Source organism: Hydractinia symbiolongicarpus, chromosome 10 (genome assembly GCF_029227915.1).
Source record: "Hydractinia symbiolongicarpus strain clone_291-10 chromosome 10, HSymV2.1, whole genome shotgun sequence".
NCBI classification, from domain to species: domain Eukaryota; kingdom Metazoa; phylum Cnidaria; class Hydrozoa; order Anthoathecata; family Hydractiniidae; genus Hydractinia; species Hydractinia symbiolongicarpus.
Window position 1 is genome coordinate 16,120,080 of NC_079884.1, and position 24,254 is coordinate 16,144,333.

General features: G+C 33.6%; 2 protein-coding genes across 2 annotated transcripts; both read left to right on the forward strand.

Moving 5' to 3' along the window:
• Positions 1–1,075: 1,075 nt before the first annotated feature.
• Positions 1,076–2,305, forward strand: LOC130612334 (GTP-binding protein Di-Ras2-like). The gene has a single exon (XM_057433639.1). It carries the CDS (start codon positions 1,544–1,546, stop codon positions 2,177–2,179), a length of 636 nt encoding a protein of 211 aa, XP_057289622.1. The 5' UTR covers positions 1,076–1,543; the 3' UTR covers positions 2,180–2,305.
• A 1,707-nt stretch (positions 2,306–4,012) lies between these two features.
• Positions 4,013–23,850, forward strand: LOC130612770 (abnormal spindle-like microcephaly-associated protein). Its single transcript, XM_057434130.1, has 26 exons — positions 4,013–4,599; positions 7,539–8,007; positions 8,161–8,298; positions 8,374–8,445; positions 8,875–9,099; positions 9,215–9,282; positions 9,504–9,645; positions 10,271–10,401; positions 10,642–10,746; positions 11,109–11,179; positions 11,254–11,329; positions 11,440–11,503; positions 11,597–11,670; positions 11,966–12,187; positions 12,548–12,737; positions 13,363–13,436; positions 13,621–13,692; positions 13,877–14,005; positions 14,166–14,195; positions 14,696–14,871; positions 15,076–19,930; positions 20,143–20,301; positions 20,735–20,927; positions 21,726–21,880; positions 22,621–22,773; positions 23,138–23,850. The coding sequence occupies exons 1-26, from the start codon at positions 4,138–4,140 to the stop codon at positions 23,348–23,350; spliced, it is 8,718 nt and encodes a 2,905-aa protein (XP_057290113.1). The 5' UTR covers positions 4,013–4,137; the 3' UTR covers positions 23,351–23,850.
• The last annotated feature ends 404 nt before the right edge of the window (positions 23,851–24,254 follow it).

The following is a 24,254-nucleotide window of genomic DNA, read 5'->3' on the forward strand; positions in this document are numbered from 1 at the left end:
TGAAAGAAAATCAATTTTAAAAAAATGCATTTTTCATTTCAATAAATTAAGATTAGTATCGTATCTAATGGTAACAAGAGATCATACAATTTCACTTAATTCTAGTGATATATTTAAAATTGCGTAGTTTGAATGTAGGCAGATTCATTAACTCCTACACGGTTGATAGAGGCAGTCCCTTTCGGAAAGAGATTAAATGTTTCTGAATGCGATGATGATATTTCTCGTGGTATAATACGTGGATAAATTGCATTAAATTCTACTACCTGGAGATGGTTGATAACATTATTGCTAAGGAAATAAAAAATAACGTGGCAAAGTAACGCGTTTAAGAAAATTTTATTCTTTTACAAGGATGTTATAAGGAAAAATGACGTCACTGCAGTGTAAAATAAACATTTTTCTTGTGTTCTGTGATTAAACAAAAAACGTCAAGTATCCTTCATTTCCACAAGCCAGATTACATTTTAAAGATCATAAAAACATGATCAATGCAACAAGTTTAAAGAAATTGTTCTTTTGTCTTATAAACAAACCCTTCTCAGTTAAAATAAGTTGACATCAGATCAGTGCTGTCAATATTAGGGAGGTGGGGGAGAGCATACCTACCCCTTTACATACTTTTTGCCTACTCCTCTTCTGACTTTTTTGTCTGATAATGTTTTCTCTTGGTATCAGGTCACAATTATACTCTAAACGTTTAAAATGAATTTTTATATGATGTATATTTTCATATTGTCAACATTGTCATCAGTACTGTTATCAAAATTGCTAAAAAGCAACAAGTTTATTTTTTGACAAATAACAAACATTTAGCGGAAGAGTTTATTTTTTTGCATTTTAGTAGGTGGATTTTGAAATATTTCCTCTTGCGGGCGCGAGTTATGCTTCAAAACATGGTCTTCTACTTTATTGCTGTATCGACAGTTCTGAGAATGAGATTATTAAAATACATGTTAGTGTTATAGCTATTAGATATTAATAACTGGCGCAAACCTCGATCTCACAATTGCTATGGCTACAGTAGATAATGTACCTTTCGATGTTGGTCACTTGTTCAAACACGGAATTTTTTTGCATTGTTTGAGAAAAAAACAGAAATAGTAATAAATCAACAACAGCGAGCTTACACACTGTCATAATTAAAATATAAAAAATATGAAAACAGCTTTTATAAATATCGCATGCCGAAAGGACATATACAATTAAAGTTTTTTCCCTATGTCAAAGAAATGGATATAACCTTAAGTGAATATTGGCATGAAACTCTCTTTGAAACCAATGGATAGCTTATCTCAATCTTAGTTTCAAAATGGGATATGCAGAAATCAATGAACGTTCGCATCCGGACGTTTTATAAAGAGATATTAAGATGTTTCGTGACGTCTTTACGACATACAGATACTCTTCACATTTAGGATTAACCACAAGTTATTATCTCTCAATACACTTAATGACGCGCCAACCTAATTAAGAGTATAAATTGTTTGCGTTGGACGAAAACATTCATTTACAAACACACACAAAAAGTGATTAGACCAGAATGTCAAAGTTTATTGCTAGACGTATTTCAAGAAAGCTATCACGAAATAAGAAAAAGTTGTTATACCAATGTCAAAGCAATATAGCCATGTTTGGTGCAAGTTGCGTTGGTAAAACAGCCATCATGAAAAAATTTGCTACATCCTTATATCAAGATGAAGATTATAAACCGACATTAACTGAGGTGTACGAGCGTTCAATTACACTGAGATCTCAAGATGGAAAAGTTTGTAAACACTCCTTATCGCTTTTAGATACATCGGGAAAATTGAGATTAGATTTCCCATCCATGTATAGGCAAGCGATTATTAGCTGCGAAGCATTTGTGCTTGTCTTTGCCTTAGACGATGAAAATAGTTTGACTGAGATTGAAGATATTTTAAGAGATATCGACATTATAAAGAAAGGATTCACATCACCAATTCTGATTATAGCCAATAAATCAGATGCAGTCGAGAGTAACGGACAACAAAACAAACTTTCAAAACAACTAGCAAACATAAATCGAGGATGTTGTTTTAAAACTTCAGCTCTTAATCAGAGTGATTTTACGGAAAGTTTTGTGTACTTACTCACAGAGATTGAAAGAAGAAAAGGGATAGACAGGTCTTTCTACGGTGTACAAGTTGAGCGATGAAAATATTTATTAAGGTATAAGGTAATTTATTGGTATGTAATATTTGTATATATGTGAAATAATAGATATACAATAATTTATTGAAAAGATTGTCGTTTAGGATTACAACATGTTAAGCAGGGCTTGTGCCACAAACATGCTCGGACGTAGTGAGATAAATAAAAAGTTAAAAAGTTCCAAACTCAATCAGGGAGGAGGGGAGGGGATTGCGCCCCCTGACTTTTTTTAAATAACTCTTTCTCTATTCTGCAAAGCAATGATACTTACTTAGTGTGTATATTTGTTTATTATACACCTGCCTAATTTGTAGGTCACATACCAGGTCAGAGCTTTAGATATTAGCTATTACTTGAAACCGCTCCTAAAATTTCAATAAAATCTTACTAATCAGTGAAATTTGAATTTTAAACTTGCAACATAACATTTTTTCATCAAGTAGAATTATTCCAGAAAGTTTTGACACATGATTAGCCCGATCTCCCGAATTTTTAGAAGTCTACCCAAAATCGAATTATTAGCGAATTTTGTCACATGATGTTAAAACCAGAAGACATGTTAAATAACTCATCTAGGAACTTCCAACAAAATGGTAAAATCGGATTTTAAGCAGACAGTGGTATTATAGGTAAATTTTAAGCTTCTGATAACGTCAGTAAAAGAGAATTTATGTTTATCTTTAAAGGATAAAGTGAATCGAAAAGGTTTTCAGGAAACAATTTTAGTCGATAACCGCCTTCTACTTATTCCGACATCTTCTGAATTTCCAGGAAGCAAGAACACAAACAGAGAAAAACAGTTTCATTCAAAATTTCTAATCGATACTTTTCTAGTAAAGGAAACGAAATGCAAACAGGTATAAAATGTCACGAGAAAAAAATACAACCAACAAAATATTCTAACGACACGACTACAGAGGCGACCTATCAGATTATCATAGGCGTAGAAGAGCCGATTATTTTTTTCACGTGCTTTGGGTAAAATAGTTTTTACCGTAATGACACCACTCACACTAGCAGTATAAGTTTGTCTCTTACAGTAGTATCTGATGATATGATGTGGCAAGGTTAAGGGAGCAGAAATCAAAAAGAAAAATACGCAGACTAATAGGACGTGGTAAGCCTTTTATGAAGGTAATCTCGTTATAGTGTGTTATAGTGTGAAATTTGAGAAGAAGAAAATTGACAGGCATTAAGATAACTCACCGCTTAACCCACGGCCTCCAAGACATGTTGAATCTTTTTCGTCATTGGGACAAATATTTCGCAACATAATTCTTGTGTCAGATCATAATTTGTTAGCAAGTTAAGTGAACCGCCTAGGTGTTATTTCCAGAAATATCTTTATTGTAATTCCCTTTCGTTTAGCTGATCTGACTTATCAATCCACTTCCATATTTTTAGCGATCCTCCCCCCCCTACAAACTCGGTTTGTTCTCACCTAGCAAAATTTTAAAAATGACTGATGTAGCGCAAACGTGATTCGCTAATAAAGCCAAGTCAATCATCACCACACGGCAAAAAAGCTGAGCCATCTTTGAACACCGCATGTAAAAAGAAAAGCCATACCCGTGCTAAAAAAACTCGTTCTAAATTCACGCGCATATACTACTTTCTAGTGAATATCAAGAAGAAAACATTTATTCAACGAATTTTATACAAACGGTTCGACCACTCGACAAACCATAAAATGACCCGACGACTTGACAAATTATTCCTCGAAATAAAATCTCCATTTTATATTGTTGAATCGCCGGTGTGGAAAAGGCACTGGGGCTAAGGTCGGACATAGATTCACCTTTAAACACGCACGCAATTGGTCCTTGTCTGATTGGCGGTTACGATTTAAAATTTCGTGTAAAATTCCATTAATGATGGCGGACATAAAGCAAGAAAACACTGGTTTGAAATTCTTGTTTTTACGAATACAATAATAAACTAAAAACTTTGATATTGAACGATATGGCACTCATTGATTTTGATTGGAATGAATCGTTTGATGAGAAAGAAAGCTGCGTATCATTAAAGGATGTTTTACCAATAGGAAGAGAAGCAGTAGATCTTGATGTCGATGAAAACTTTTGTCTCAAAGTGACAAGATTTGCGAAATGCCCAAAGATAGATTTTGATTCTGTTAAAATTGGCAGAAGTAAAGTTTTGGATTTTTATCTTGTAAATCCAAATGAATGCACTGTCACTGTCACTTTACTACCACTACCAGAAGATTCTAAATTTGAAATATTAATCAATGAAGATTGTGTTAACACTGGCATTAATTTAGAACCGTTTTCGACTAAATGCCTAAAAATTAAATGGACTCCTGATACACCAGGAAATTACAGGCAGGTAGTTAGTTTTAAGTGGGAAGGTGGTCATAGACTTCAAGCAATTTTTCTTGGCTGTGCTGTTGATGATGGAAAGAAGGTAATTATGATCAGTTTTTGGACGGCCTACAACAACATTACTGAATGCAACTATTAATTCCTGATGCTGATATTTCTTGTAATTATGTCTCAATGTAATCTTTCCCTGCAGGATAAAACACCATTAAAAACTAGCCATAGTGAAAAAAAAAATGTTGACATAATTTTTAGTATAAACTCCTCTTGTGAGCACATTTTAACATAATATACTTTGAAGTAACTAAATTTCACTGAACTTTATTTTGCGGATGAGTGGGCTTATTTTTATTTTTCATGGAAATTTAATTCTGGGGATGACCTAAATTATTCGTTTTCCAGGAATTAAGTTTGGTGAAAAGTTATTAAGCTTGCGAATTCCAAAGTTTAGTTTCCACAAAATTTTGTTTCATTTCAGAACAACAACAACTTTGTCACTGGGCCTATTTGCTTGTCAGTAGATGACGAATGATATAAAAGCTGGTTGGCTCCAATTATGTTTGTTTTATAAGTGAGGAATAATGTAAAAGTGTCGCATATAAGCCGACCTGCCCTGATTATGCTCGTTCTCTAAGTGGGAAATAATATAAAGATGTTGTACATAAGCTTGCCTTCCCCGATTATGTTTGATTTATAAGTGCCAAATAATATTTTTTAGCTGTCGTACATAAGCTGGTCAGTCCTGATTATGTTGCCCCAATTATGTATTTTCTGCCTTGTTTAAAAATAGGACAGCGTTCATAATCATAAGCAGAACAATTCTTTAAAGAGATATTGGGTTCTGGGGGTTCTGTCCTGGGGCAAAGCCCAGAGGCAGACCAAGAAAGACTTGGCAGGAGGTTATAAGGACAGACTTGATAGAGAGGAAGTTGAGTTTAGATCTAACACAGTCTAGATCAGATTGGAAGAGGGTCATTAATATACCCCGTCCAACCCATGCTAGCATGGAAAACGGACGTTAAGCCGAGAATGATGATGATGATGATGATGGGTAATTTCGAGGCTGGAATTATTTACTTTAAATTTTTTTTCTCTTGCTGGAACAACCTTTTCTTCAGGACCTGCAAGGTTCTCTCAAAAAGAAAATTTTGCAGCACCAAAATAACAGTCAATTGTTTTAAAAGCTTGCAACTTTCGCTGAGAGCTCAACTTGTTTTTGCTCGGGAGGTAACCTTTAACGCAAGTTAGAGGCAGATTGATTATTTTGAAAAATTTTCATCTTATTATTTTTTCATAAGAATAATGTTCAAATATACATATAATTTTTTTGTTTCATCTTTTTTTGGCTAGTCTATTGCTTTTATCTTTGTATAATTGTATGTTTTTATGGCCTTCTGGCAAGAATGGGTAACTGTACATTCATTCCCAAGTTTGTAGTCTTAAAAACAAAGAGAGCTGGGAGTTCCATTTTCTGCACCAAATTCTGAGAAATGAGATAATAGTTGAGCCATTAACTGCTCCCACACTTCCACAAATATTTGGCTAGCTGAGTGATTTTAATTTCTGTATTTGGTACTCTGAATTTGTTTTTCTAATATTTTTTTTTCAATGTATATAGATTAACATGAAACATATTTTAGTTTCACCTTACTGGTTAAGGATTACATGACTAGGTAACAGCTGTAATCCACAGCTACCAACTACAAAGAAGCTGTGTTGATAATGTCTTAGTCTACATAATTCTTTATCTAGGTCAGGTGTCTGTGGGTTAGCTAGGATGTACAGGTTGGCTTTGAATAGGCTTCTCTTAGTTAATTACTTCACAATAGAATAAAATTGATTAATATATATATTCCTGTGATGTATGATCATTAGGTAATTGTCAGGTTTAAAAACGTTATCTGAAGCGCTGGTTGAAGCGCTTTTGAAATTTTGAAATAAAATGTGTGAAAAATTACAACAATCTTTTACAATAATGGAACATCATTTTAAGTAATGATTTTCATGGACCATCATTACATTGTCATAGTCACCTTCAACATTCTGTAATCAATGGGTTAGCCAGTCCTGAGACTTTCACCATTGCATATCTGGCGCATCAATATTATGTGAATTCTTGGCACAAAGTAGCAATCGGATTACCAACATACAGATGATGGGCATTATAAGGACTAGTGAAATGGCCCAATGATTGAATGGGGAAACAATTGATGAAATGAACCATTCATGTACAGAGTTTTTTCAGGAATTCTTCAACCTTACATTGTGTAAAGTTTGTAACACTGATAAAAATAGTGTGTAGGATTGTGTCCTTTCAACAAACTGTAGGAGATATATATTGGGGTTCAAAAGTTTTGATGATGTTATTTACCAGTTGGTCCTGGAACATATGAGTTGACCCTGTTCTGGGAAATCTGGCTAATGTTGGTCTAGTGACCTAGAAAAGAAAATATCTCAGTTATTTCCACCTGTTTCCAAGTTATTTGCCCCAGAGATGGCATGGTATGACTCCAGTACTAATTTACTGTATTAATGTCAGTGTAATGCATTGATATCATGACATAATATTATGTGATTCAATCTTGTATCCTTCTAGCACCACAATCGCACACCTCCACATGCCTGAAACAGAAATGGGTGTGCTGTTTTTAGATCTGACTCAAATGTGTGAAGTCCAATATTACTTGTGCAAAGGTTTGCACAGTTAAATAAAAAAAACCTGTTAAGGAAAAAAACAGTTAAGGAAAGCTATGTAACCCAAGACTTGCTGGGGGACCTGCTTTTTACTTATGCTGTTAATCTAGAGCAGAGGGGAGAGCTCAATGTTTGTAACTCTATGATATGTTAAAAGAAAAAATACAATTTTGCTTTTGACTAAGACCCCTCTGCATGCAAGTGGTAAAACTTAAAAACATAGATAAGCTAATTGAAATATAAATCACACAACTGGACATTTGGGGTTTGCAATATGCCTAAAGTTTTTCATGTATATATATATATAATTTTTATGAAATATTTTTTTAGAACTCAAGAAAACTGCCTGCAAATGGTAAACCAGTCCATAATAAATCTTTTAACTCTTCTGTGAAGAGGAAAGCTTTAATTGCAATACAGCCTGGTACTCCTGCTCGCAGAACAACCTTTAATATTAGTAAACCTATTATTACTGCTACATCTACTGATGATACTGACAATAAAGAAAACAAATTTCTAAACAAGAACCCATCATGCTCTCAAATAAGTTTTGAAAAGCAACATAGGATTGATGTAGTAAGCAACAAATCAAAAGTAAGCTCTAACATTTGTAAGTCAAATACAAATGTTCATCCCATTGGAAATGAAAAAGAAGAAAGAAGAAAAACCTACCATATTCCAAAGAGGCAAGAACCCAAACGGGCTCTTTTCAATAAGGATATTGATAACAACATAAATAATCAAGAAAAACAAACAAACTATCTTAAACGAAAATCAACATCTCTGAAAATACCACCAAGTAAGTATCCAAAAATTAATTTAGTAAAGTGATATTCACAGCCTTTTTAATTTATGTGAGCCCCTGCAAAGTCTATTTCTGTTAAAATAGTTTTAATTCCTTTGCCCATTTTATATTTTGTTATATATAGTCATTGTTTTGATTTAATATTAGGACGATCTTTGCAAGCTGGTATAGCAATAAAAAAGCTTAGTCTTAAAACACCAAAAACAAGTTTGCCACGACACCCAATGCCTTTTGCAGCAAAAAACATGTTTTATGATGAGAGATGGATTGATAAACAAGAAAGAGGTTGGTAGTTTTACTTCTTTTGCAAGTGTTTTTTTCTATTTAAAAGGTTTTGTTCAACATTATTTGTATAATTAGGCTTTACAAACTGGATAAATTTTATCTTAACACCTCAAGATGAAGAAAGTGGAACAGAAAGTAACAGAAGAGGTGACTAAATATTTTTAGTTGTAACACTTTTTATAAATATAAATTTCCTGATATATGTAACAAGCAGTCCGACTGCTACTGAAAACTTACATATTTAAAATGTTGACATTTAAGGCAGGAAGAAATGGTTAAATTCTGAATATTGGCTTGATATATGGGCCTACACAAGCTTACCCACAAACTTTCATGGAAAACCAATGTGCAGATGCCAAATTATTGGGTAATTGGGAAAAATTTAAGAGTCTTAGGATGGGCAAACCACTGTCAGTTTGGCAAAAGTCCAACATCATTTTTTAAAATTTCGAATCATTTTTGAGTTCTTAAGTTTACAAATCTATCATAAACAAAAAATCACCTGTAAGTGACCTTTTTATTGGTCCCATCACAGCACTGTATATTTTAAATCAATTTGTTATTTATTTACTGTAGAAACATACACAATAGATGCTAGTAAGCATCAACCTGTTGCACCTACTAGAGAAGACTTGTCGTTACGTGCATACTCCTTGCGACGCAAGATGGCCAGACTTAGACGAGCAGCTTGCTTGTGCTATCAATCTGAAGAATTTATGTTTTCCATCCACAAGATTGAGAAAGAAGTTGAATGTGGTATGTTGGCAATAAGGCCAGAGAAGCACATTGAAGCTGATCTTGGTAAGATTACTAACAACAATACAAAAGAAATCTCTTCAATTGAATATTGTTGCCAAAAAGCCAGTCATGATGCTAATGACTTTTAATCATATTAATAGACATAATTATTTTTTAGGTTTGAAAGGAAAAATTCTAAAGATGATACTATCTTATAACATATTGTGGCTTCGTATTGGCCTTGAGGTAATTTAACCATTACACATTTTGATAGATTATTTGCTTATTTCTAATTGTTTCCACTGCAAGAAAGTAACTGGATGACAACTGTTTCTTATTCAAAACAAGCTTGTCTGGATGTTTATAATTTTGAGAAAATTTTCCTACGTATTGGTATTTTGTAAACACTTGATGAATCTTTAGGCTGGTTAAATGTTACAATTTAACTTTGTTCTGACTGTGTATAGGTGGTATATGGCGAAATTATACCTCTGCATTCAAATGACGATCTTTCTAATCTTACAAAATTTGTAATGCAAAGACTTCTTGCAAATCCTGATATTGCGAAAAAGTATAGCCATCCAACGGTACCAAATTTATTCAAGCCAGGTATATATGTGATAATTTATTTAAAATTGATGTTTAGACAGTCTATTTGTCCTATCCCCTTCTCCATCTCACCTTGTTTTCAAAAGTTTTTATTACATACAGGCAAAATTTCTTAGTGATTATTGTACCAGATATTTCAAAAGTAATAAGAGAGTTGTAGTGTCAATTACATATCAGGTTTATATATCTACTTAAGTGTGAGAAACTTTTTCTGGAAGAAAAATTAGCTATTCAAAAAAAAGCAGCAACGAGTTTCACAGGAATTTAATTTTGTGAATGATCGAAAATAAAAAAAGTTTTTTTTTAAAAAAAAAATTATTGGATTTTTCGTTGTTGAAACTTTTTTGTTTCTACTTTTTCGCATAATAAAATTTCAAGTTTTGTGGAATTTATTTTCATGGTTTGCCTAAAAATCCTAATATTTTGTGGAATTTAATTAAGCAAATATTTAAGAGAAAAAACCCAAAAAATTTTTCATGTGACGATTTCTGACAAAGTAGTTCTTATCTAAGCAGTATTTTTGCTATTGATTGAAATTATTTATCTATTTGTGAAGGAGTGCTGAATATGAATATGCTTTACACTGTAAATTATGTAAATTAATACATACTATACTAATTTATAGGTTACGAAGATGCTGTTGCAAAATTTATTTTAAAGAAATTTTTACTACTGATTGTGTTTTTGGACCATGTAAAAGGAAAACGGCTGATAGATCATGATCCATGCTTGTTTAGAAAAGATGCAGAATTTAAGGTTAGCATGGTTTTGGTTCACATAAAAACTTATTTGAGGAAAGGCAAAAAAGCCTTTCATTTAAATACTTTTTAAATGAAACAACATTTTTAAACCTATATTGCACTGGTTGCATCATTTGTGGGACAGATTCCCTTTCCCTGAAGTAATTAATTTTGAAAGAACTTCTCAAATTTGCAAAAATTAATTCCCTTGTTTTTTAGCCCATAGAAAGTAAGATAATCATTTTGCTATTTTTAGACAAGCCGTGACATACTGTTACGGTTTTCTTGTGATTATTTAAAAGGAGAAGGTGATCTGACCAAACATTTAAGTTATCTTGGAGTAAAAGTAACTCAATGCCAGGTTAGTATTAAAATAATAAAACATACATTGTGCAGTTTGTGGGTGATTATAACCAATGACATTGATTTGTCACTTAGATTGTATTGTTCCATATAATACAATATCACAAAAATGCTCCATGCTTTGTATGAATTTTGGTATCAACCACATGTGCTATTTTAAAGTTCCTACTGTTCTAATACATCACACGTATCATAAAAACGTCTCCATGGAAGGGTTGTAATAATAAAAGAGAAGTACTAAAACCAATAGCATATATGTTACAACAACATTAAACTTACTAACACTGAATTTCTTATAACTGAAACAGAAGGGTTAAAACCTATAATTAAAAGCACCTTTTATTAATTTTTTTTATTTAGACGGTGTTGGACGAATATGACTATGGTGTAAAAAATATAGCTGTCGATTTAAGAGATGGGGTTCGCCTTGTGTACGTGTTTGTTGTTTTGTTTCTCAAAGTCTAAACATGTGAATAAATGTTAATAACCAACTTGAATTATTTAGACGTGTTGTGGAACTGCTCACTAAACAATGGTTTTTGTCAACAAAAGTTCGATTACCAGCAGTTAGTAGATTACAAGTAAGTCATTTTGCATTAAAAAAGGGAATTACTTCTGTACCTTATAAGGAATTTTAAAATGAAACTAAAGGCTTTTAGGCTTGCATTTCTTATTACGTTTGTTTTTGTAGAAAGTGCATAATGTTGGCCTTGCGTTAAACTTCTTGGCTACTCAAGGATTACAAATAAACCAAGGTAAGTTTTATAGGTCCTTCTTTAGGTCTCTTAACAATGTCAAAAAAAGTTTTCTGCTTTGTTTCGTTATTGCCTTTCTTCTTATTTTTATAGATAGCAAATGTGTTGTTGATGGGCACAGAGAAAAGACACTACTTATTCTGTGGCAAATAATTTTTCATTTCCAGGTATCCTATTGTTTATGTGTTATGAAAAGCAGGTATACCTTGAGAAGATTTATTCGAATGATTTTGGATAAATGCGAGAATCATTTGCGAGAATTAATTTTAGCAGATACCAATTCATAAAAATAACATTTGTAAATTAAACGTTTTTTGATTTTCAAGAAATAGTGGCACCAGAAATTAACATCTTCAGGTATATTGTTTATCAATAAATCACAAGCAGTCATTAATATGTTAGGTGGAAGATAAAAAGAGTCAGTGCATATCATGTTTTGTCTTGTAACATGTTGAATTATAGGTCGGACTGCTACTTGATCTAGAAAAAATCAAAGAAGAGATTATTTACTTGAAAAAAACACTTCAGCTGCGAAATGAAATGATGCTATATGATCCCATGAGCAAAGATCTTCTAGGATTAAATCGGCGTGATTCATCGGAGAATGAAATTTACTTTAAATCGGAAAAATTAAGTTTGTTATTGAAATGGTGCAAAATTATTTGTGCCCATTACGATGTTAAGGTATACATAATTTATTTTAGGCTGCTATTGTATGCTGATATTTTGATGAAGAATATCTTGCATAGTATAATATTTTGATTTTAAATTCTTTATGCTTTTCTAATAAATTTGTACGCAAAACATCTTAAACAAATCCTCCGTTGAATTAATAGCTGCATTTTAGAAATTCTTGTTGCAATTATAGCAAAATAAAGTTAATAATGATAAAAATGATGTTTTTATATTGATTTACTTAATAGAAATTTTATTTACTTTTTGTGTTTTCTTATTGTAATGCAACATTCAGGATGCATACAATTTAGGCAGAATACGTATACCCAGTAAAATCACTTGTTTTGCTAAGCTGTATATTTTTTTTAGATTGAAAACTTTACAGTCTCATTTTCCGATGGAATTGCTTTTTGTTGTTTGGTGAATTTTTATTATCCTGAACTTCTTCCAAAATCATTGATTAACCACGAAACAACTTTAACTTGCAACATTGCACAACAAGAAGAAGGTGTCGAAGATGATTTCTGTTATGACAACTGGACAAAATGTTTTAGCCCAAGTAGGTCTTTTGCTTCTTCTATTTTTTTCTTAAATTTTTATTTTGTGAATTCTTTATCCGAATAAAGTTTATATTGAGTTTATTTCTGTATAAACATGGTAGTTGTAATGTTTATAATGATCCATTCATGTAGACATTTTTACCTGTGTAAACTTTCTCTGATGAGCCATGTGTTGTTAGCACCAGTCTGTGTGTAGGTTCGTTTTGTGAATCTTGCTCGTTACACGAATCTTCATCAATCTTAGTCATTCCAATAAAATGGCCACGTGGGAAGCAAAAAAAAAGTGAGGCAATTTACCAAAATTGTCAACATTTGATCTAGGCAAAAAAATGTCTGAATTTTGAATTAATTTCATGAATTTTGTTAAGTTATTTTGAAATGCTCATATTTAAGACAAGTTATTGTTGTTGTTTTTTTGTAAGAATTTAATAATGTTTTCGTGTGTATCGAACACCTTTTGTAACATGTTTAAATAAGGAACTTTGTTACTGGGAGAGCAAAAAATAGGGCAGATCTCCCCAGAGAAAATCAGGAATTTTTAACCTTGACGCAAGGTGGACACTCCGTCGTAGGTGCACTGTTTTTAGATTACTCACTTGTTTATATTATATATATTGTTTCAAGATACTGGTATCAACAGAAGATTGGAAACACTTCTTCGTAACGAAAAAGAGAACTTCAGAATTTTAAGCGAGGCTGTAAGTACTTGCTATTTTTTCAGTTTTAGTTATTCTAAAAAATTAAACACTATGGCAAGTAAACTGCATGGGTTTGGTTGACCACGTGTACAATAGATCCATTCGTCTGACGTTTTTGGATGTTCAAACATTGATTAAATGTTACAATTAAAGTAGGCTGAAAATGTCATCAAATAAATTGTAGGTGCAAGACCTTGGTGGTATCCCTTCAATGTTGAAGTCCAACGATCTGTCAAATACAATTCCTGATGAGAAGGTACAATAATACAGCTAAATTTCTGCCATCACAAACATTCTGCATAAAGGAGAAAACAATTTTGCATATTTTCATGCTTTTTACTTCTGATAAAAGGATTTAGTAGTTATTTAAACTTTTTTTGCTCATGTGTGCTATATATAGTTTATTACATTTGGGAAATTTTTGTCTTATGTTTGTACAGGTTGTCATTACATATGTTTCATATTTGTGTGCTCGTCTTCTGAATCTACGTGCTGAAACACAAGCTGCTCGCAAAATACAGCTAGCATGGCGAAAATATAGATTCCAGAAAAATAAAAGGATGTTCCAGGTATTCGCTGTTTTTAACTCATTTTACTTATTTTAAAATTTCCAGTGGTAAAACTTTCTAGTAATCTCGTCACACTAACCTTTCGCTAGAAAAGTCTTTTTCTCAGAGGAAAGGTTTGTCCAATTAGAGAAATATCATATTTAACTCCACTGTTTTATAGGCATATGATGTGGCAGCCACCAAGATACAGGTGAGTGTTTCTAATAACGAACGCTATACACCTTCACATGTTGTAGTATAAGTCACCCTGTTCCAGGCATTAACACCTATGTGCAAAAATGCAATTAAAATTCATCAAAAGAAACGTCCCTTTATTAACAAAGGTGGACAAAAATGAAAAATAAACAGGCTAACTTTGAAATTTTGTACGTCCTGTTGGCAGAAAAATTCAGCAGGTGAAGTAGCTGGGTGAAGTGCGTCATTTTTATCACCGTTTGTCAACCATGTTTGATTGTCAAGCATTATAGCAATGAGTAATGATTTGTATGCGCTAACTGAACGTTCCTCGTTTATTACATAGGACTCATTTATTACGTAGGAAAAGATCGCTCACCCTTTTGTTCAGAAATATGTTTTTGCCTCTTAATGACAACCTTATGCTGCTTTAAGATAAAATAGATTCTTCACAAAAAAGTAAATCCAGTGTAATGTTTTCCAACCTTCACGATATTTCTTATTCACGTATTTTAGGCTTGCTTTCGAGGTTTTACATGTCGCATGGATTATTATTTCATGCGAGAATGTATCATTATTTGCCAATCCATCGCTCGAAGATGGCTCGTGCTTAATAATTTGCACACGCATCATTATGCTGCCTTGTTAATACAATCTGCTTACCGAAGTTACATAAAAAGTTCAGAGACCAGGTTTGTGTTACTTTTTAAAAATTATTTTGGTCTGTGTTATTAGTGATATGTTTATATTGTTGAATTATTTTTGGATGTAACCTGTATTACGCCCTGAGTTTGCTAGAAAGTTGGCTTTATGAAAGGTCTAAAAAAAACTGATTTTTTTATTCACAATCTTTTACGTGTACCAAAATAGTTAAGGGGGGGTTCTTCTGTTTATAGATACCTGTTTCTTCAATTGAAATCTTCTGCTATTGTAATTCAAAGAGCTTATCGGATGTACAGAAAAGAAAAAGCTTTAGAAAGAATTTTTGCTGCCACTCGGATTCAATCTGCATGGAGAAACTACAAAAAGCAGCAAGAATTTATTAAACAACACTATGCTGCAGTCAAATTGCAATCTTTTGTGAGGATGATGGTTCAAAGAAAAAGTTATCAGAGAAAACGGCTCGCTGTTGAGATCATACAGCGACAATTTCGAGCATACCTTCTCGCCAAGGAGTGTAGATTGAAGTTTATTATCATCCGTACTTGCGTTTCTAAAATACAAGCTTTCTGGAGAAGTACACTTGTTTTTAAGAAACAGAGAAACAAGTACTTAGCAATTTTGACAGCTGCCCAAAAAATTCAGTGTTTGTATAGAACTACTGTTTGTGCGCGAAGTTACAATCGTACGAAATTGTCTATCGTTGTTATTCAAAGGAAATGGCGTGCTATTCTTAAAGGTCGAATGGTACAAACGCAATATAGACGGATGAAGGAAGCTGCGGTCGAGATACAAGCATGGTTTAGGTCTTGGTTTGTTCGAAAGGAACTGAATAAAAAAGTGGATGCTGCTGTTTTGATTCAAGCATGTTGGAGAAACAAGAAAGAAAGAGAAAGAATTGAAAAGGAGTATGTGAAAATAAGAAATGCAACTTTGTGTATACAAACCACCTGGAGAATGCATATTGCAAGAAAAAATTATTCGATGAAAAGAATGGCCGCAACCAAACTTCAATGTTGGTACATCTCAGTTAAGAATATGGAAAAAAAGAGGCACATGTATCTCTATACGAAAAAAATGGTGACCTTCATGCAATCATGCGTTCGCAGAAATAATGCAAGAGTGCAGTACAACAAAATAGTTCATAGTGCTGTTGCAATACAGCAAAGTTGGCGAGCTTTGTTTTTGTCACGAAAGGAAAGAGATTGCTACCTGAAAACCAAATGTAAAGTAATCTACATCCAAAGCTTTGTCAGGATGTATCAAGCTCGTAGAAATTTCTTATCGAAGAGATCTGCTGCGCTTAAAATACAAGCTGTGTCTAAAATGTTAGCTTGCAAGAAAGAGTATCGACAAAAAAGAACAGCAATAATAAAAATTCAGAGCTTTATGAGGATGAAACGTTGTCAGGTGGAATACATGAAAATGAGAAAATGTACAGTGATGCTTCAGGCTAATGTTCGAAGAAAGAATGAAAGAACTTATTTCTTATTGTGCAAAAATGCTGCAATAAAGATTCAATCAAATTACCGTCGATATGTAGATCAGAATAACTTCTGCGTAATGAAGCAAGCTGCTATTCTGATACAAGCCACTCTGCGAATGTCTGCTGCTAGGAAGTCCTACATTCAACTTCGAAATTCTGCTATCCGTTTGCAATCTATAGTGAGAATGTGGCTGGTTAGGAGTAATTATACAGCTAAAAGAAGAGCTGCAATGTATATTAAATCTTTCTATAAGATGTGGAGGCAAAGATGTTGCTACATTTCGCAAAAAAACGCTGCAATGATATTGCAATCTGTAATTAGAATGCATTTGGCAAAAAAGAATTTTTATAACTTTAGAAGAGCCATTATAAAGGTTCAATCTCTGTGTCGTATGTATCATGCAAGAGAGAAATTTTTAAGACTTCGTCAAGCGTCTATCAAAATACAAGCTATGTGCAGGAGGTTTGTTGTCAGAAAAAATTGTCTTATCCAAATTCAGGCAGCAAAAAAGATCCAGTTTTTTTACAGGATGTACCTTGCAAGAAAGCTATTTATTGAACAAAACCAAGCAGCTACTCGAATTCAGTCAACGTATCGAATAAGCAGAGCAAAGCGTAATCTGTTGGTTGAGAAGAGATCTATTGTTTGCCTCCAATCGCTCTGCAGAATGTATTTGTCGCGTAAACATTTCTTGAAAACCAAACAAGCAGTCGTTAGAATACAAGCCACTTTAAGAATGTATTACAGTCGTTCTAAATTCGATAGATATAGACAGGCAATCGTGAAATTACAGTCCATATCTAGAATGAACTTTTGCCGAAAGAAGTTTAGGAATCAGAGACTTGCAGCGTTGAAGATACAGGCATACTACAAGATGAAATTGGGTCGAAAGTGCTTCCTAAAACAAAAAAACGCATGCATAAAAATACAAGCGCATTTTCGCCGACATCTGATTCAGTCAAAATTTTGCAACATTAAAAGCTCCGCTATTACTATACAATCTGTCTTTAGAATGTACATGGCGCGAAAAACATACTCAACCCTTTTACTCGCTGTTGTGAAATTGCAAGCCACATTTAAAATGTTTACTGATAGACAGTGTTTTATTCGGAAACAGCGAGCTGTATTAAAGATACAATCTCTTTTCCAGAGATATGTTGAACGTAAGATGAAACACATGATTGCTGCGAAGATTCAAGCTCAATGGAAGGGTTATATGATACGTCGACGATATATTGCTTTAAGAAATAATGCGATCAAACTGCAAGCTACCTGGAGGATGTATCACGTTCGATGTGCTTTTCAAGAGAAGCGAAATGCTGCTGCAAAGATTCTGACGTTCTATAGAGCGTATAAGCTGAAATGTTTGAGAAGAACTCGCGCTGCTGTAAAAATACAATCATTTATGAGAATGATTCTGAGACGAAAAAAAGTAGAAAGGGAGAGATCGATCATTTTTTTGCAAAGTTACTTTCGTATGCACATATATAGATTGGTTTTTGTAAAGAAGAAATGTGCTGTTATAAAAATCCAGTCAGTTTATAGAATGTATCGGGATCGCGTTGATGCAAGTAATACTTTGCATGCTGCTGTAACGATACAAAAATCTTACCGCCTATATGCTGCGAGAAAAAATTACATACGTGTAAAACAGGCTGTAACAGTAATTCAATCGTTTTTCCGTATGTGTTTAAAAAGAAAATGTTACAGAAGAAAAAAAGAAGCTGTGATATCATTGCAATCTTTGTGGAGGACGCACAAATGTAAGATTTTATATCAACAACAGCGCGAGGCTATAATAAAAATACAAAGTATTCTTCGAATGTCTTTGTCGTATCGATCGTTCAAGCAGCAGAAACAAGCTGTTGTGAAGCTGCAAGCATTTGCACGTATGTTGATGTTGAGAACTAAACATAGGACTGTGAAGTTAGCTGCACTGTGTATCCAAGTCTGGTGGCGTGATCAGAACATGAAGAAGATCGCAAAACTGGAGGAGGTAGCTGCTACGAAGATTAAAGCCACGTTTAAGATGTATAAATGTAGACGCGCCTTCTTACGACTTAATCTTGCTGCAGCAACAATCCAAGCTGTGTACAGAATGCACGTTCAACATACACTCAATGTGAAACAAATTGTGGCTTCTACAAAAATACAGACATGGTTTCGAATGTTGGACAACAAACAAAAGTATCTTGGCTACAGAAATGCAGCCGTTATCATTCAGAGAAGATATCGCGCTTATTCCTTAGCTTCCTCGGTTTATTTAAAATATCACGTAATGCGTGGTGCTATTATCACAATTCAGGCATTGGCTCGTGGATATCTCCTACGCAGAGAGATAAAGGAAAAGTTACGCTCTATCCTACTAATTCAGTCTTACTGTAGAATGTTTCAACAGCGAAAGAAGTTCATTGAGATCAAAACCCGTGTTGTGGTGTGTCAAAAGTATGCGAGAAGGGGGTTGGCGGTCAGACGATACAACCGGTTTAAATCGCTGGTGATTGCAATTCAGTCCTGTTACCGGCGTACACAGGCGCAAAAGCAGTTAAAACAACTTCAGTTAGAGAAAAATGCAGCTGTTTTGATTCAGTCACTTGTAAGAATGGCTCTCGCGAGAAGACAGTATGTTTTGTTGGCTAGAAAAGTAGAAGAAGAAATGTTAAGAGAAAGATCATCAGTTTCCATTCAAGCAACATGGAGGATGTATTATCAAAAAGCCAAGTACGAAAAAACATACCACGCGTTGTGTCTTATCCAAAGCACGGTGAAAGGCTATCAACAACGTCGCCGATACTTGATTACCTTGGCTAAAATTACTTTTATCCAAAGATGGTATCGGTCAAACCTAATAGCTCAGCTGGAACGGGAATTATTTTTAAAAATGAGGACAAGTGCTGTTGTTGTTCAATCGGTTTGGAGGTCGTGTTTGAAGCGTAAAAAGTATTGCCTGTTATTCAGGTCGACTGCTATAATTCAAAAGTGGTGGAGAAAACAGCGAAATAATCGTAGAGACAACGAAGAGAAGGCTAGCATTCTCATCCAAAAATCGTACAGGAAGTATGCGTTGAGAAGGAAACGCTTGGTAACATCTGCAAATACGATCATTTCATATTATAAAATGTGGTGCGTTAAAGCTGAGTATGCTAGAATAAGACAGGCATCAATACTTATTCAAAGAAATTGGAATTACTACCAGAGCAGAAAAAAATATCAACTCTCAGTGACGTCAGCGTTATATATTCAGAGATGGTACCGCAGCATTTGCGAGAAGCGAGCATCTAGAGCGGAATTGGCTATTAAAATCACTGCAGCTCTTACAATACAGATGTGTTATAGGAAATTTAGATTTCGTCAAACAGTACTGTGCAGACTGAAAACTTTCGTTCAACAAAATAACGCTGCAGGAAAAATTCAATCAGCATATCGTAGCTATCGTGTGATGAAATGTTCACGTGAGCAGTACCTTAACTTTTTGTCTGGCATTATCCTTCTTCAAAAGCACGTACGTTTATTCTTAAAGAGAAGAGAACAAGGGAAGATGGAGAATGCAGCACGTGCAATTCAAACATGTTATTCGATCTTTAGGAGGCGAAAACAGTTGGAGGTTTGTTTTTATATAGTATATTATTTTTTAGTAAGTTTTAAGTTTTAATTCGCATGTTTAACCGACAAGTACCGCTAAGAGTATTTCTCGATCTCTAAAGCGTGAAAATATGCTGTAATACAACCGTGCGAAATAAGTGGGTCTTTGTACCAACTACACGTGTTGACTTGGACGCTGTGAGATCAATCCCTTAAATTTTGTTCTCAATTTAGGAATACAATGAAGCCAGAAAAAGGGTAATAAAATCGTTTTCAGATTCTGCAAAATTATGTTTATCCGTATTGAAAATACAAAGGTGGAGGAGAGCTTTTGTGCACCAAATGCAAGAAAGATATCTTCAAAGGAGAGTTAATGCTGCGCTCACTATTCAGGTAAGAGCAAAGTTTTGTGGAGTATTCTGCTTTCATGACATCTCAATTTTAAAGAAGAATTTGGTGAGTGAAACTTTGAAATCATTCTCACGTGCCGCGTGTCAACTTTTTTTTAAAATTACACATCAACTCTCAGGTTTTATGATACAACATTCTTGTTGTATCATTCTTGTTATTGACTTTAAATCCTTCAATTCTTCCTTTCATACTTTTATATATTCATAGAAGTTCAGGCCACACCCCTAAATTCTCCTTAATATCCTTACTTTTTTCCTCTATTTCAAGAGTGGATATTCTAATTCGAGTGCGTGCTTTGTCGACCGTTTTGCCTTTTTTTTTGTAAAATTTTGAAATGCATAAAATGTAAAAATGACATTTCCGTGAATTTTCCACGTATACTATCGCTCTATTTTTGTGTTAAAACTTCGTTTAGTCTTTCTGGCGTGGTTTTCTCGTGCGCCGTATGGTGAAAGATAAACGAATCACAGCTGCCAGACATCGTATAGATGTTGCTAACCAAAATGTTACGGAACCGATGAAATTATGCAATCGTACAAAATCAGCGCTGGACTATTTGTTGCACGTGAAAAATTTATCGACAGTTCACGACGCATTACGACATCTCGGTAAGTTTTTCAGTCATTTGGAAAAATGTTTAAGGCCGGAAAGAATTATCTTAAGTGGTTTATGAAATTTTTGTGGCGGGAAAGATTTCAAGTCTTGTTAAAAAACTACATCCAAAAATTGCTAATTAAGTCGAGTACTGATGACTATATTTCTTTAAACTAGCCGCGTTTTGAAAACAACCGTATAAAAATATTTAAGTACGTCAAAATTCTGTCACGCCGACATTTCTTGCGGTAGATCTGAGACCTTGCGGGGCGTAAAAACCGGAAATATTAGCTTACTGACTATATGATCCTGTTTAATTAGTTTTTTACGTTCAATATAGCAGCTTTTTTATCAGATATATTTGTACGTGAGATCTTCTCTCCAGTTAAAAAAAAGCGTTCGTCTAAAATCATACCTTTGTTGCAAACGTGTGAGCGTTTTTATTTCGGTCAACAACAAACTGACAAGATAATTTTTCACCTGGTTACGTTGCAATAAAAAGTTATAAAAAGTGACCAAATTTTGACATAGTAACTAACATTTTTTACCGGCCAAAATTTTTTACTAACTTTGGTTACTGGTCAACGATTTTTTCCGACTTTATTTTTTGCCGACCAACTTTTCTTTTTTACAGTGACTAATAGATTTGAGGATTAAAATTTTTACCGACCTTTTTTGCCGTCTTATTTTTTACCGATCAGATGGTTTTTTGTCTACATATAGCTGTTTCGTTTCTTCTTCGTGTTCTGCTGTATTTGCGGTGGATCATGGTCTGTGTTGAAAAAAGTTTTTTATATGTGATGCTAATTTAGATGTGGTAACTGTTTTGTCTTTCAAATGTTGCGAACGAGTTGTACAAGACAACGTGCTTCCAGTCATCTTCAAGATTATACGTCATGGAAACAGAAGTTTACCTTGGGTTTCAATCAAGCAAGTCGCGTTCAGTATTTTATTGAACGTTGCTAAAGTATGTTATTAATTAACCTAAAAATATGAAAGGTGGTTGAGTGACAGTTTTAGTAGGGAAACGTTAAATTTCTTTTCGTGTATTTAGTTCTTCATCCTTTGCTTTTAAGTGCAACAATTATTTTCAAGGAAGACTGTTGACTGACTTAAAAACACACACATAAATTGCCCTAGAAAATGTTAGTAAATATATGAAATCCAAAGTTTGATTTTGTCATTGCGATTGCTAAGAAAGAATTTTAAAAAGTCAAAAGTGTGAGTTTCGAAAACCCCAGAATCAACAGGGTTCCCACGCCTCCTCAAATCTCCTCAATTTCAAAAGGTCTCCTTAAATGTCCTCAATGTTTTTTGAAATTTAGGTTCAAATCTCCTCATAAAATTTTTGACATTTGGTTATTTTTTATATATGCTGCTAGTTTTTATATTATTTATTTTGAATCACCACAACCTGTGGTTGTTGTGGCCTGCAAACAATACTTTTTTTCTTGTGTTTGTATTTGAAGCAAAGTTTCTTATCTTTTAAGTTTTCTTAGTTTTTCTTCTCAAATCTCCTCAATTTTGTTAACAAAAGCTCCTCAAAAATCCCCAATATATCCTCAAATCTTCGCAAATTTTGTTTTGAAAACAGAATGGGAACCCCGATCAAATTGTTACGAATAAAGAGTCCTTCGCTCCTTAAATGTCGAATAATATATTTATATATAATGTATAAATAAGCTTGCGTAATTCATCTTTTTTTAGTGTCCAACCACGTACAGCGCTGTATATCAGGAGGAACGTTCTGTGTCAACCATAGTGGAACAAATGTCTAACTTTCGCGATAAGAAAGCTTTCATCTTTCCCATGGCTTGCAATCTTCTCACTGTTCTTTGTAACGACGAGACTATCAAAAACGTAAGTGGTGATAAATTTGCTTTCTACTGTGATTACTCTTGGTAACCTATCAATATGAACATTTTATGTTCTTTCATTTCCCAATTATACTGAAAATTTTTCCGTGTTCCATAAAATATACACATTTCTACACTTGTTCTTTTCTCAGAATCTCCTAAACCTCTTGTATAAAATTACATTTGGAAACACTTTATACCCATTCTCAACCACATTTGTTTTAATAAAATTGGTCTAAAAAAGAAAAGTAATAATTGACGTAAAAACGGGAATGTTAAAAAATTCGCAAAAAACAACAGTTCTATCTACAAGTTGTGTTTTCCAAACAATTATCAGCACAAAACAGTGACAATCCTTTTTTTTTCAGTGCCTTGTCAACAATAAAACAGCAGTGGAGAAAATTCGCAGTTTTTATAGGCTCTCACAGCGTGCGCAAAAACTCAACCAACAAAGAGATTTAACGAAAGCAAAAGAGCTGCACTATTCTCAGACAGCTTGGCATCGCAGGGCAAGCTTTATTAATTCTAAAGATGCTTACTCAGCAATACATATGCTCGCAAACAAGTTGAATTTACTGTAGATCGTGTTTGTATCTAGCGTTTCGTTTTATAGTAATATATTCTAAGTTCTTTTTCGGCTTCTAACCCACCGAAAATTAAGCAAAACGCACCCTATAACGAGGAATATTATTTAACTTAAGATTTACTCACAAGCTAGCTCTAGTCATCTTTATCATAACTTTCTGACTTTTTTCGCTAAAAATGCTTTGGAAAAAAAAGGGATTTTGAAATTTGTGAAGCCAATAAATTATAGCATTCCTTTTCGCAACTTGTATCCTTTTCTTGGGATGTAGTTTATATGATGTATTGTTGTGGTGCGTATTTTAAATGTGATTTTACTTTTATCTTGATTTATCTGTATAAATGAATTTTTTATTACAAAATGTCGCTTTTTCGATGTTGTATGTATAACATGATCAGCACTGTCCTGAATTTTTGTTCCGTAATGTCTTGCGATACCGCAAAACTTTTATGTCCTAGATTGTTCAGAATTTCAATAAAAAACATTTCATTAACAGTGTCTATCTATTTTCTTATATTAAAATATATGCGTGGGAAAAACTAGCACGTGCGGTATATTTTCACCGACTTTGTTTTCCACAGAATACGGCGCTAGTAATTTTTTATTGTTAGCTTGATGGTAACCTATTTTAAAAAGACTAACCATGATTGTTCATCATATTGTCAAAAAGTCGGAATTATTAACGATTGCGTTGAATATTCAGAATTTTAAATCAAAGTATTAAAAGTCGGGGGAAAATAAATAAACACATTTTTCACTCGTTTAAGCTTTGGTCTCAAGTTAATACTTGAGACCAAACCAGATCGTCACGGAACAAAAATATGCTTACAATTAACAAAATAGAAAAAAAATTTATCGACCAATCGAGTAGTAGCAAGGAATGAAGTGGTTTTGACCTCCTT